Source organism: Theobroma cacao, chromosome 1 (assembly GCF_000208745.1).
Source record: "Theobroma cacao cultivar B97-61/B2 chromosome 1, Criollo_cocoa_genome_V2, whole genome shotgun sequence".
In the NCBI taxonomy this organism is placed as follows: Eukaryota; Viridiplantae; Streptophyta; class Magnoliopsida; order Malvales; family Malvaceae; genus Theobroma; species Theobroma cacao.
This window is the reverse complement of record NC_030850.1, coordinates 14,613,821-14,628,556: the sequence shown is the minus strand read 5'-3', so window position 1 is coordinate 14,628,556 and position 14,736 is coordinate 14,613,821. Positions and strand designations below refer to the sequence as shown.

Below are 14,736 nucleotides of genomic sequence, written 5' to 3'. Positions count from 1 at the left end.
TCTAAATAAAAACGGCCAAGGTGGCTGGATTTTGTGAAATAATGATTGCCAAATTTGACAAAGTCAGACTTTCACGATTATGAAGCAACTTAGCAATGAAAGATTAATCCACCAACCACGCCCTTTTTCATGTATTACTTGGTGGATCCTTCTTGCCTCTCTGTCTGTCCAACTCCAGATTATTTTTTCGATTTAAAACTACTTTACCTAATAGCAAAAATCCCATTTAAATACCCATAAATAATTTGAATATGAAAATGTAAAAACCCAATAATAATTATAATAATGCATATGTGTAAATAATAGAAATTTCATAATTTGTTTTTTTCTCTGAAGACTGTGAAAGCCGCATCAAACACTCCTGCAACTTGGAAAACATTTATTTTCAGCACTTGGGTGGTAAACCCTACATTTGATAAGCATGTGAAACTCACTTCATGGTAAGTAAGAAATTTAAAGCAAAGTGAAGGGTTTCACAAGTGACACGGTATTCAAGTTTTTTCATTAAAATACTAAAACCTTCTAACCTTATATTTTAACAATTAAAATTTCAAGTTGAAATCATCAGTTGAAAAATCAAAGTATAATATTTTAAAAAAATTTTAATAAAATTTATTCTCAATCTTTTATGTTAGATCCGAATGCTCAGTTATTGAGAGGGATTAAAGAGCTTCTTCAATAGAGTTAGGATGTTATAATTTCTCACATACATCGTGAAGCCAATCAGTGTGCCAATTGGACGACAACACATACAGAAAATCTAGAATTGGGTTTACATATTTTTCAATATCCACCACATGGTATTGTTTTCTATTTATTTACAAACAATCTAGGCATATCATGACCTAAGATGATATAATAATTTTATCTTTTCCCTTATATAAATTTTTTTTTATTTTTATTACGTTTAATCGAATTTTTATTAAATAGTGATTAATTAATTATTATTAATTAAAATATTATTTATTATTTTATATCATGTGATATCGATAAGATATACTGACAAATAATGATGTAATATAATTACATATCACATCATCGTCACATAAAATAAAAAATACCAATTACCTTTTGATTTTTTAAAATTTTTTTAAATAATTCAAATATATTTTAAAACATTACGCGAATAGATGCAAAATAAAAGTTACAAGTGGAAATAGTTTTTTTTTTTTTTATAATTGAACACTTATTTTTGAATATTTTACTTTGATAGCTAATTACAGAAAAAGTCATTGCATACAAGTTTGTTTGCTTTCTTATCTCCAAAAAGAATTCATCGTATCATTCCATTTGGACGCGGCAGAAGGGGATTGGCAGTTACTATGATCCTCCACGACTCAACTACCACTGTAATGGACGGCGATGAACAGTGAATTTCAGAGCCAACAAGACTTTTTAGGTCATCCGCCAAATATATTTAACTCCCTGTATCTGTTTTTCACCCGCTCTCAATTTAACCTTTTTATTTTTAATAATTTTTAAGCACAAAGTTTTCAACGGAAAGCAAGTCAAGCAAGGAGCACTAAAAAAGTCTTTGCCCCTCTTGGAGTCCAGTCGTCTCCGTAGCTTGGAAAAAGAAACCACCACCAAAGAACACAAACTGCCCATTCCTTGTTTGACCCGATCAGACCAAAATATTAGAAAACAATCTTTAGTTCACACTCTTTACACACATATCTCACTTCATTTTTTCTTTGGAGCTTTTATTTTTGGGCTTTGAATTATGCTTTTGAATATTTAAACCATGATGTAGACTTTGTCTTCTCTCTTTATGAACTATTGGTGGTCTTCTCTCCTAGTTTCTCTGTGGAAAAGAAGGATGCTTCGTTGTAGTTTCCAGTACCCTTTTGCCTTTTCTTTGATCTTCTTCAGTTAAAACTTGAGAAATCTGAGGTGGGTCTTTGAATTTTTGTTCCAAAGTTTAATTATATCGTTTCTTTCCTTTTCTGGGTTTTGTTGATACTCTCTTATATTGATCAGAATCTAAGTCAAGTAGTCAACTTCAATTGGTTTGCTTAAGTTTCTCGGCGTAAAGTTTCTATCTTTGGTGTTGGTCTTTGTGAAATTGGGGTTTATCAGCTGAATTTTTGTTCTCTGTGCTCTTTTTTTTTTAGCTTTTCTTGTTAGTGTTTTCGAATATTTATGAAGGTGAATTTGATTTTTTTCCCTGTTTTGTTTTTAACTTGTTTCAGGTTTAAATGTTAGGAGAAGCATGGTTTAATCGATTTGACAGTTAATCTCTGTTAAGCTGTTATTAGCTGCGCAAGTGGATTTTGTTAATCCACTATTTCAGTTCCGATTTTGAGGGGTTTCTTCATGATCATGGTGTTGCATAGCGGAGTTTTTGCTGTTCTTATCAGTGCTTTCGCATGGTCACTGCTTCGCTGTAGTTTGAGCTATGCTTCTGTGGAAGATATTAATTGTTTGAAGAGCATCAGAGATTCGTTTGAGGACCCCTTTAATTACTTAAACTCTTCATGGAATTTCAACAACGATACTGAAGGATTTATTTGTAGATTTACTGGGGTTGAATGTTGGCATCCGGATGAGAATAAGGTTCTAAATATCCGGCTTTCAGATATGGGACTCAAGGGTGAGTTTCCTCGAGGAATCAAAAATTGCAAAAGTTTGACAGGCTTAGATCTTTCAAGCAACAAACTCTATGGAAGTATTCCAACCAATATCTCTGGATTTCTCCCATATGTCACTAGCCTTGATCTCTCATCTAATAATTTCTCTGGAAATATACCAAAAAGCCTTGCAAATTGTAGCTTCTTAAACATTCTGAAACTTGACCACAACAAGCTGACGGGTCAGATTCCTGCAGAACTCAGTTTGCTCAGTAGGTTGAAAGAATTTACCGTAGCTAATAATCTCTTAACAGGGCCAATTCCAAATTTCCAGTCATTATCAGTAGAAAATTTTGCAAATAATCCAGGATTGTGTGGGAAGCCTTTGGATCCGTGTCAGGCGACTTCGAAGGGCACTAAAACTGGAGTTATTGCTGGGGCTGCTATTGGTGGGGTGACAGTTGCGGCAATAGGTGTGGGTATTGGTCTGTTCTTATATTTCCGTAAAGTATCTGTCATGAGGAAGAAGGATGATGATCCAGAAGGAAACAAATGGGCAAAGAGCTTAAAGGGAGCTAAAGGCATTAAGGCAAGCTAATTTAATACATCCATATCAGAATACAGCAGATGCTCTTCTTTCCATTATGAAACTGCTAGTAGTTAACTATTATTATTATTATTATTATGGTTTTATCTGTGATTTACTTATAAGGTAATGTTATTTCAGGTTTCCATGTTTGAAAAGTCAGTTTCCAAAATGAGATTAAGTGATCTCTTGAAGGCCACTAACAGTTTCAACAAAAATAATATTATTGGGTCAGGAAGAACAGGGACTATGTACAAAGGAGTCCTTGAAGATGGAACCTATCTAATGGTTAAAAGGTTGCAGGATTCTCAACACTCTGACAAAGAATTTGCATCAGAGATGGCTACTCTAGGAAGTGTGAAACACCGTAATTTAGTTCCCCTTTTAGGCTTCTGCATGGCAAAGAAGGAGAGGCTTTTAGTTTACAAATACATGGTAAATGGTACTCTGAATGATAATTTGCATCTTGTGGATGATGCTAACAAGGCTATGGAGTGGTCCTTAAGGCTTAAGATCGGGGTAGGGGCTGCCAGAGGATTTGCATGGCTCCACCACAACTGCAATCCTCGTATAATTCATCGAAATATAAGCTCTAAGTGCATCGTACTAGATGCAGATTTTGAGCCCAAAATATCCGATTTTGGTCTTGCAAGGCTCATGAACCCGATTGATACACATCTGAGCACCTTTGTGAATGGTGAATTTGGGGATTTAGGTTATGTTGCCCCTGAATATGCGAGAACTCTAGTGGCCACTCCAAAAGGAGATGTCTACAGCTTTGGCATTGTCCTTCTTGAGTTGGTGACTGGTGAGAGACCTACCCATGTAGCCAAAGCTCCTGATAGCTTCAAGGGAAATCTGGTAGAATGGATTACGCAGCTATCAAATGATGGCAAACTTCAAGATGCCATTGACACATTCTTGGTTGGGAAGGGTGTTGATAATGAACTTCTCCAATTTCTTAAAGTTGCAAGTAATTGCGTATTGCCACCTCCCAAGGAGAGGCCTACCATGTTTGAGGTATACCAGCTTTTAAGAGCTATTGGGGAGCGATACAATTTTACAGCTGAGGATGAACTGTTGATGCCTTCAGATGCTGGTGATGCTGATTATATAGAGGAACTTATTGTTGCTCGAGACGTCAAGGAGAATAATTGAAAAGATGTGGGTTGGTGAGCAGTGCATCTTGGCATAGTGCATGTGTAAGTATTTGTTATTGTGCATGTTTAAAATAAAGATTGATATTTTACGTGTACGGATGCTTTTCTTGCTAGTTTCAACTTTCTAAATTTAGTACTCACTGTAATGGCATCATTTATAGTTTTCAAGCATCTATGTTAGGCCTTTCTGTCTTTTATTTTGTATTAGAATCCTTAGTTAGTATCCCGGAGGAAAAACTTTATATTCATTTTTATTTTATCTCCTGAGGCTTTCTCCGTAAATGATTGTGTATGCAGAATGATTAGATTTACACCAAGTGGATGGTATATGTAATGTAAGTTAGATCAATTTATAGTTGCGGGACTACTGTTTTCCTTTATTCATTAATGTGATATTGTATCTTGCTGAGTGCTTTCACCTTTATTTCTTTATGCGGAGTGATTTTATTTAAATCAACTGACAGCTGTATGTAACATGGGCTAGACAACTTACAGTTGTGGGACTTTTAAGTCTTCTCCCTTTCTTACTTTTAATTGATGAAATGAGTCACTGTTGTTCCTGTTGCAATTTCTGGATTTTGAATCTTAAATTGGCATGAGAACACTAGTAACAGAATTCTCTCATGCACTGTTGAGAATCATGGAGCACCTGCATATATGCCAGCATGCAAGTAGCATGTTCAGGTTACAGTGAGAGTTTTAATTGAATAATTACCAGGAAACTTCTAGATGCACCTGCATGTATTTGTGCTGATACTACTGTATTTACCGCATAACTTCTGCTTTTTTATTTTACTTTGGGATCGGTATCTTTTTGGGGATTGCAGTAACTTCAACTATTTTAATTGTTCTCCTTTATTTTGTGGAGAGCTATAAAAGAATGTGCAGATGCCGTATGGCTATCATCTTCCCATTTTCTCTTTTTGGAGGCTTGATTTGCTCAAAGCATTCAAGATTTTTATCTTGATTTTCACTTCTTACTATGATAGTGCTGTATCACTTACTGCATGCTTTGCTTTGGTGTGTGAGTGCATACATAGCTAAAAAGCACACAAGAAGATGCAAGTACATTATATGCTACTGCTCTTGGCATGAACTTACTACATGGTTTTCTGCCCACTTGTCTCTAAACATAATCTTTAATTCGCTAATAAAAGGTGCTGATAAATTCAATTGGATATGGACAGCTTAGGTTTCATCAAGAAATTTTGCTCGATTCTAGTACTCTTATTAAATAGTGAGAGAAGCTGGTTGAGTTCTTCAATATAGATTTCTGCTAATTCTCCCAAGAGTAATTCTATTTTCTCATGAATGACTAACCATTTTTTTCCTTCTTCTTTTGCTAATTTTAGAAATCCTAAGTCTCTTTACTCCACCTTTTTTATGGCATAAATTGCTTGTTTCATTTCAGTTTATGTAATAGCGGTGCAGACTGTTAGCAGGAAGTATTTTGCCAATCTTGCCAAGCTTCTTTTCTCTTTATATATATTTGAGTGAAATTTTCTTCTGCACTTCGGGTTCTTTGTCACACTGCAAACTGTTTATCATACATCATTCCACAGTCCTTTTTTTTTATTTATTTTGAGGAATTTGTTTCTGCTACGGTTGACTCCTAGGCCAGTAAGCACATGCATATCTTATGTTTTTTTCTTTTTATTTGTCCATAACATATCAAATTTAGCATATTTACAGTTAAAGCTCAAATTTTCTACTGGTTAATATGAAGGCTTCAAACTGTATTGGAGGGTATTGGACTAAAATTATCTTTAATTGATTTAATTGTTTAAAGCTCAGCATATTTTAAAGTTGTACTTCAATTTTATTTGTAAATTTTGGATAATAAATTTCCTTAAGAGATGCTACACTTATGGTCCATTTTCCTAAGGTAATGATAGTTTATTTAATTTGTCTGTCCTGCTTGTCTGAATTTATTTGGATGCCAAGTACATCATATGTAGGGAATGCATCTTGTTTATGTTGTTATGAACCTTTTTCTTCTTAAGCATTAGTTAAAATATTTATTATACAATTTCTTATCAACATTTTAGGTTGCTACTTTAATGAACCAAATATCTCTGATAATGGTTTTTGATGGATTAGTCAAGAGAAATAGGCAATTGATTCTGTAAAACTATTGCTATCATCTAGACTGCAGAGTGGCCTCTTTTCGTTCTCTTTGCCCCTTCTTGGTCACAAAATGGATTAAATGTTTTCACTTGGTTTCACAGAATGGGATGTTCAGTTGCCCCAACTATTTTTGCTATGCTGGTATGAAAATTTAGTTGGCAATTTTGGATTCGTCAACCTAGCTAGTACCACCCCAAGTTTTCATTGTTGATTAGGCTCAGCCTTGGCATGTCACTGTGAAACAATTTCTAATGGTAGGGGTAGGCACAATTAGGCATAAGAAAGGAACACAAACCACTCGAAGCATGAATATCACAACTCATTCATCAGAAAAACCAATAGATTTACATAACTTTCTAGCACCACTGGCACTTGATTGGTTATAAGCATCCAACCGTCTACTACCGTATGATAAAAGCCAAGTAAGCTACATTACCGGCTGCCTTTATTTCTGCATCCTACAAGTGACGGTTTGCTTGAACTGGAATCCTATTCCTCATGACCCTCATTGCCAAGAGCATACTGCTAACAATGCAATGCGGCTTAAATTATGCAATTAGCCTTTATACTTTACAAAAAAAATATAGACGTAGTCTCTGTACAATAATTTGTTTAAATTAGGTTTTTATGTTTTGTTAATTTTAGTTTTTAATTCTAACACAGTTAAATTTTACCGTTAAATAGGTTAATATGGTTTTTTAATTAAATTGACATGACACTTTTTGCTGACATGATGTTAATTATATGCTAATGTGGCATGATCATATTGACATTTACAAATATTAACAGGGTAAAAAGTTGACATGGCATAATGCTTATGTGATAACAAAATTTGATGTGACAATTGTTGAATTAAAATTTTTTTTTCTTTCAAATTTTCTATATTATTTTAGATTGAACTAAACCTAAAATCAAGATGCTAGTAAAGTAAACTTGTCCATCTCATGAGTAATTTCTTGCGTATACACACCCAAACACTACAATTAGACACTAACAAACTTAAAACTGAGAAACATAAAAAGGAAACAACAAAGCAAAAATCACAAAAGACCAACTCAAGATAAGACTCGTGATCGAAGGTTTTAAGGAAAACCCCATGAATGTAACTTCGGTAAGCAGTTAATAGTGGATAACCAATTAAGCTAAATGTGTGTAGTTTGTTTAAGTTTTTAACCTTTTGGATTCTTCTTGTTTCTGAAAAATGGTGGATAATCAAGGCCCCAGTAACTAAGATTGTCAACACTGCTATTGCGGTATAGTCATACTTCTGTTTGTGAAATAAAAAGATTAATTTCATTCCAATTATATAGTAATAGAATCTTTCAGATATTGGGATAAACATACAACGAAATCGATTTTGATCTCTAATTTCGAAATGAGAAAAGCTCGAAAAAGGAGTTTTAAGAAAACCAATTTGTACGAGGAGAAGCCTTGGTCTATTGCAAAAAAAGACGAAGTCATACATGCAACCCCTCACTTCCTTTTCTTTGCTCTCATCTTGAAATTTGATGAGATCGTAGGCATCTTTGCACTTCAGTGACAATATCTCATACTAGAACCCCATCTTTTCTTTTTCATTTGTTTTAAACTTTCCCCTCCTTTCCTACTCATTTTCTTTTGCTTCCCCCCTCATTGGCTGTCTCCTCCTTTGTTGAAGAATGATATTTTTCTCTTGGGTTGGAAAGCAGAAACTCTTCACAAGTGCCTTTCATCAAGAATTCAGGTGGAAGATCTTCGCCGTTGCCTTTTGCTTTTCTTCGGAGGCAATGGCTGGTACTTGTCCTTGGCTGGAAGATTAAGAGTAATCTCCATCCAATGCCTTTGTTACCTCATAATCGTCGGAGTTTTGACACCGGAATATGGATGGAGACCAACGACTATGTTCATAATCTCCAAATAGAACAGTCTAAGTTTAATTTACTAGCATCCTAATTTCAGGTTTAATTCAATCAAAAATAAAATAAAAATTTTGAAAAGAAAAAATGATTTTTTTTTAAATTCAGTAATTACCACGTAAGGTTTTTCGTCGGGCAAGCATTATGTTACTTTCATCTTCTACCATGTTACCATTTATGTCATATTAGAATGACTATACCACATCATTTCATAATTAATATTATGTTAAATTGATGAAATCCGATAGAGCTAGAAGAGAAGAAAAGTCTTTGCTTTGGCTTTTTCCTGGCTTTCTTGTTCTCCTGGACTTTAGATAAAGGCAAATGCCTTAAGGAGCATTTAAATTCGGAAAGTTAATGCTTTTACGAACCATTAAATTAACGTAATTAAATGATTCAACCCCAAATCAATTTATCACTCAAAGATGTCACTTTAATTGTTTTCAGTAACTAAAATATCCTTAATTGGTTTTAAATTACTTTGCTTTTGCTGCATAAAATCCTTGTTTTCCTTTTCTTGCAAAAATTAATTAAAAAGTAATAATATAATTAATTTCCTTCAACATGTTTTCTTCTTCAATAATCATTCACATAAACCGAAAAAAAAAAAAGGAACCTCCTAATCCAAAGACAAAAAAAAAACTCAAGACCTTATAGCATTGGTAAGCACGTTCTAAAATGGAGATTTGAATTTATACTTTTTAAATAAAAAGATTATATACTGATTAATTAATTAAATATTCGAGTGTATTTTTGTTTTTAGTAGTTATTTATTTAAATATTTATTATTATTATTATTGTCACCAAAATTGAATTATCATATAAAAACAAAACAAATCTATTGATAAAAGAATAGATTTTTTTTATAAGAATATAGTATAAGTTAGTATTCGAAACTACTCGAGGTATTTTAATCATAAAAGATTAAGACAATTTTTTTATTGATGAACAAATCATTAGCATTTACAAGCTCATGGTACCATATACAACAATTGAACCTAAATTCAATATAAAATTAAAAGAATTTCAAAATATTAAAAAACTAAATATAAGTAATAAAAAGTTAATGCTTGTTTGGCCTGACTTTTTCAACTTATTCACATTTTAAAAGTAAAAGGCAGGCCAAATAAGAATTTAGAAAAGTTTTTTAAAAAGATAAACAACTTTTTTTTTTAAATAAAATTTTGAAAAAAAAGAGCTTTAGAAAAAGCTTCAAAGAGGAGCTTTCTCGCTTATTTTTTTAAAAACATGCTTCTTTTTTAAGAAATTTTTTTTTGTCTAAAAAATATCCTCATCTATTAAAAATAATTCCAACATTATCTGTTTTTATTTATAAATGATTTATTATTAATTATAAATTTTATGTTATATAAAAATACTTTTTATATACTTTTTATAAATAAAAAAATAAAATTAACTTTTTTCCATTACGAACAAAAGAATTTGTGATTAATAGAAAATTATATATTAAATATCAATTTTAATCAAAATTAGAACTTATATAAATTATTTTGTCTAACAACTTATTTATAAAAAAGAACTTATAAAAGTAAAATTACCAAACAGATTTTATTTAATTTTAAAAGTTATTATTTTTCATAAAAATTTCATAATAATTTTTAAATTAAAAAAAAATCAAACAAAACAGGCTCTTAATATTAAACCAAAGAAATTTGTTTCTTTTGTGAATAGCACCATGGTCAACACTCAGTCTGCTTAACATGAAGAAGCTGTCAATGCCTTGTCTCATTTGTCTCTCACAAAAATTCAATTTCAGAAACTCATGTTGCTTATTAATGCGAATTCCACAAACTCATGTTGCTTATCAATGCGAACCCCAAAAAGAGATACTGCTTATCCATGAGAATGACACTTATATCGGTGATAGCCCACCTTTTTCAAGTCATAATAGTATGCATTTTCAACAACCCAAGTTATCAATCGTAAATTCATCAATAGCAGGTATGATTATTAAACTTTGTTTTTTCAATTTACACAATGTTTCTATGATTGATTCTCATTGTTAGATAATTGACTTGGGGGTGCTTTTGATCATGTAGCATGCTCTTTAAAATCTTTCATTTATTCAATATCAGTAAAAAATGTGTTGTTGTCACAAATATTCCAACAATTAGGTCAATGCCAATACAAATATTCCAACAATTAGGTCGTTGCCAAACTTAGTTCTTCATAACAACATGTGCTTACCTTCTTAAAAAAAAAACATGTGCTAAGTTTCAAATTTAATTTGGTTTCAATTACTCAGCTAATTGAGACCAAATTACATAATTTGATATTTGTAAAAGGAGTTCTTGTGATAGGGAGAAGAAGCGTAGTAAGAAAATTAAAGGATATACTGGAAGTGACAGAGAGGAAAATTAGAGTAATTTCTAAAGTACTGAATGTCGCTGCAAGTAGAAGAGAATAAGAAAAGAATGGGTGGAGAATTAGAGAATGGAAGAGAATTAGAAAGACAAGTTGGGTGATAATGTTACAATTTTGAAAAAGAGTCCCTCAAATGAATTGTGAAGACTTTATATATAGTGCAAGGAGTGACGGTTACTCAAGAATAAGCTTTAATGTATACAATAAATGACATTATTATGAGGAGTTTTAATATGAGTAACAATTACTATAACCCATTATGTTATTAAAATGGTAATTTTATGGCATATAATGAGTAACGGTTAGAAAGTCATTATGTGACTATTGAAGTAATTGAGTGTAATAAGACTTAATCTCGAGTAGAAGGTAATAGTAAAGAGATATACGAGAAAAGCTATCTAAGAACAAGTTAAGAGAAAACGGTGTATGTGAACAAGTTCAAGAGAAAGAAGTTGTATGTGAACAAGTTCGAGAGAATAAGCTAAACGTAAATAGGTACAAGAGATAAAGGTAAGGGTGAGAGAGAGAAATACTTGTACTCCAGGAAAATGTTAAAAGGAAGACCCCTTAACTATTTCCATATTTGAACCACCAAGCCAAACTCTTCAGAACATTCCAAGATGATAGTAATCCGTAAACTTTGTCACTTATTCTAAGTTGCTTTCACTGCTATATGTGTGAAGTGATTATTTTGTGCAAAATAGTTGTTCCACTTATATTAGTTGTTTTGCATGAAGTAGTGCTCCATTTATTTTAGTTGTTCTGTGTGAAGCAATGCTTCATTTGTTTTACTTGTTCTTCGTGAAGTAATATTTCACTTGTTTTAATTGTTATAGATGAAATAGTGCTTCACTTCTTCTAGTTATTTTCATTATTCTTTATATTGCATTATAGTGTAAAACAACTCTAACAAGATGTTTGGTTGGGGAATGGTGTTGACTCCATTAGTTTTTGATGATAGTAAAACATTCTCATTCATTTGTGTCTAATACATTTACTTAAGTGTGCAGGAGAATTAATGTATGAAATTAATAAATCAATCTTTCAAAGTGTATATTAAAAGAAAAAGGGAGATAAAAATAATGTGACATGACTAATTAATAAGAAGGAAGCTCATTAGTTAAATAAGAAAGAATGTTGGTTGGCCAAGATTCAAATTGGAGAAATGACGGGCTGAAGAGTTTGAAAAATAGAGACAACTTAGTCAACCAAGAAATGGACTAGTCGACTAAGTGCTTACTGCTAGAACTGCCAGAGACAGGGAGCAGAACATAGAGACAACATAGTCAACTAAGATATCGAGTAGTCGATTAAGAGCATTCTGCCTGCAAGTTTGAAATCTGCACTAAAAGACCGAGTAACGGCTAAAACCGACTCTCAACTGTCTCCGATGGCTAGAAAACTATCAAACTACTATCAGAGATGTTTCTCCAAGTATAAAAGGGTCTTCCAACAATTAGAAGATAGTTTTCAGAGTTTAGAGAGAAGATTTAAGCCTTATAGAGCAGAAAAGTCAGAAAATCTTTTCCACACTTTGCTGCACTCAAACGATAATCTTTTGTACTTGTATTTAGCACTCAGCCTTGTACCATTTAGATCAACTTATGATCATAAGTATTTTCTTCTACCTTTCTTATTTTATTCTTAGAGTGAGGGAGTCACTCTAAGAGGTTGTTTCAAGCTCGGTGTGCTTGAAGGTGTTAAAGTTCTAACTTAGCCTTGAAAAGTTAGGTGTTGGGTTTTAGTTTAGCCTGTGAAAAACTAGTGTAAAAGGTTTTGGCTGAGCCTTGTAAAAGCCATTGTAAAGCTTGGTGAAAGCTTGTGAATTTCACTGATTTTTAGTGGATTTGTTGAGAAAATCCTTAGTTGGATAATCAAGGTAGTGGATGTAGGTCTTAGACCGAACCACTATAAATTGTTGTGCATTGTTTTATGTTTTTATTTTCTTTGTTCTGAAAATTAGTTCCTTATCTTGTCAAGAGCCGATTTGTGCTATTCACCCCCTCTAGCACATATAATTGGGACCAACAAGTAGTATCAGAGCTAGTTTCCTGTTATTAAGGTCTAACACCTTTTGGGTGGATTCAAATGACTCAACTAAAATCAATAGTGGCTGAGGGATAATCAACAAATAGACCACCTCTGTTTGATGGCCCTAATTACCCTTATTGGAGCACTAAGATGTCAATCTATATTAGAGCTATAGACTATGAAATGTGGGACATCATAACTGATGAACCCTTTATGCCCTCAACCGTGAATGTGGTAACAAATGAGTTGATGCCCAAGCCAAGGTCTGAATGGACCGAGACTGAGACTAAGAAAGTTCAAGTAAATTTTAAGGCCATCAACACATTACATTGTGCCTTGACCCCTACTGAATTTAATAAAGTCTCAAGCTGTACAACAGCTAAACAAGTGTGGAAGAAACTTAGAATAATCGATGAAGGGACTTCTCAAGTAAAGGAGTCCAAAATTACCCTTTTAACACATAACTATGAAATGTTCAAAATGGAGCCTGGTGAAGACATTACCAACATGTTTGATAGGTTTACAAACATCACAAATAAATTGAGTCAGCTAGGCAAGCCTATTCCTGAACATGAATTAGTAAAGAGACTGCTTAGGAGTCAATCAAAAAATTAGAAGCCTAAAGTGACTGCAATCCGAGAGGCAAAAGATCTAAATGTTATCACCTTAGATGAGATTTTTGGCTCTCTCTTAACTCATGAGCTAGAGCTTAAAGAGGAAGAAAAAGAAGATAACAGGGAAACAAAGAAAATGAAAAATAGCATTGCACTTAAAGCCAGCATCCTTGAAGAAAAGCTGGAAGAGTTGTCATGTGATGATGATGAAGAGTTAGCTCTAGTTGCAAGAAAATTCAGAAAGCTTATGGGCAGAAGAAATCGAAGACTAGCTAGAAGAGGCTTTAGAAAAGATCAAGGTGCTTCATGGAAGTTTAGAAACAAAAATGACTCCATCAAAAAGGAAGAGTTAATCTGCTATGAATGCAAGAAACCTGACCACTTCAAGTCAGAATGTCCATTGCTGAAAGATGAGACACCAAGAAAAATAAGAAATCCAAGAAAGCAATGGTAGAAGCTGCATGGTTGGACAGTGACACTTTAATCTCTGAAGCTGAAGATGAAAAATCTGAGGAAAGAGCAAACCTCTACTTGATGGCACAAGATGATGAAATCGAGGTATCCTCATCCCCCTGTGACATTTCTATTAATGATTTACAAGATGAATATGATAGCCTTTATGATGAATTTGAAAAACTTTTTTCAAAATACAAAACATTAAAGAAAAAAGCTACATCTTTTAAAAATGATTTGGATAAGATGAGACAAGAATTCAATTCTATTTTTGAGAATAGAAATATTTTGCAAATTGAGTTAGAACACTCAAAAACAGATTTTGAATTTTTAAAATTGGAGCTGGATAATAAGTATGATGTTGTGCAGAAATTACTTGATGAAAACACAGCTCTCAAATGTTTGAAGAATGAATCTTCAAAAGGATATGCATACCACAATAAAAATTTTGCTAATGCATTACCTAAATGCTACAATTGTGGTAAATATGATCATTTATCATATGATTGTTTTAAGAAAAGAAATGTGCAGAAAGTTAGAAAAATTTGGGTCCTTAAAAGATCTTATGTTGCAACTAACTCTCAAGAACCCATCAAAGTATGGGTACCTATAAAGAAAAACTGAAATTTTGTTTTGTAGGTTGAACTGCACTTAAAGGTAGAATTCATGGGATATGTATGGTTGGTAAGAACTCCCAAACTCAAATCAGTCATGTGTTGTTAGTTAAGGGTTTGAAGCATAATTTATTAAGCATTAGTCAATTATGTGACAAAGGATTTAAAGTATGTTTTGATTCAAATAAGTGTGAAGTAATTGACATAGGAACAAACAAAGTCTCATTTATAGGAAAGAGATTGAAAAATATGTATGTGATATTTCTTGAGGATCTTAAAATAAATGATGAAATATGTTTAG

General features: G+C 32.7%; 1 protein-coding gene across 1 annotated transcript; it reads left to right on the top strand.

The window, feature by feature from the left end:
• On the top strand, positions 1,507 to 4,732 carry LOC18612592 (probably inactive leucine-rich repeat receptor-like protein kinase At5g48380). Its single transcript, XM_007049469.2, has 3 exons — positions 1,507 to 1,893; positions 2,193 to 3,159; positions 3,298 to 4,732. Exons 2-3 carry the CDS (start codon positions 2,317 to 2,319, stop codon positions 4,312 to 4,314), a joined length of 1,860 nt encoding a protein of 619 aa, XP_007049531.2. The 5' UTR covers positions 1,507 to 1,893; positions 2,193 to 2,316; the 3' UTR covers positions 4,315 to 4,732.

Excerpts from the sequence above, each read along its gene's own strand:
- LOC18612592 (XM_007049469.2), top strand. The coding sequence starts at position 2,317 with ATGATCATGGTGTTGCATAGCGGAGTTTTTGCTGTTCTTATCAGTGCT. Across the intron at positions 3,160-3,297 it reads AGGGAGCTAAAGGCATTAAG|GTTTCCATGTTTGAAAAGTC; the intron begins GCAAGCTAATTT and ends ATGTTATTTCAG.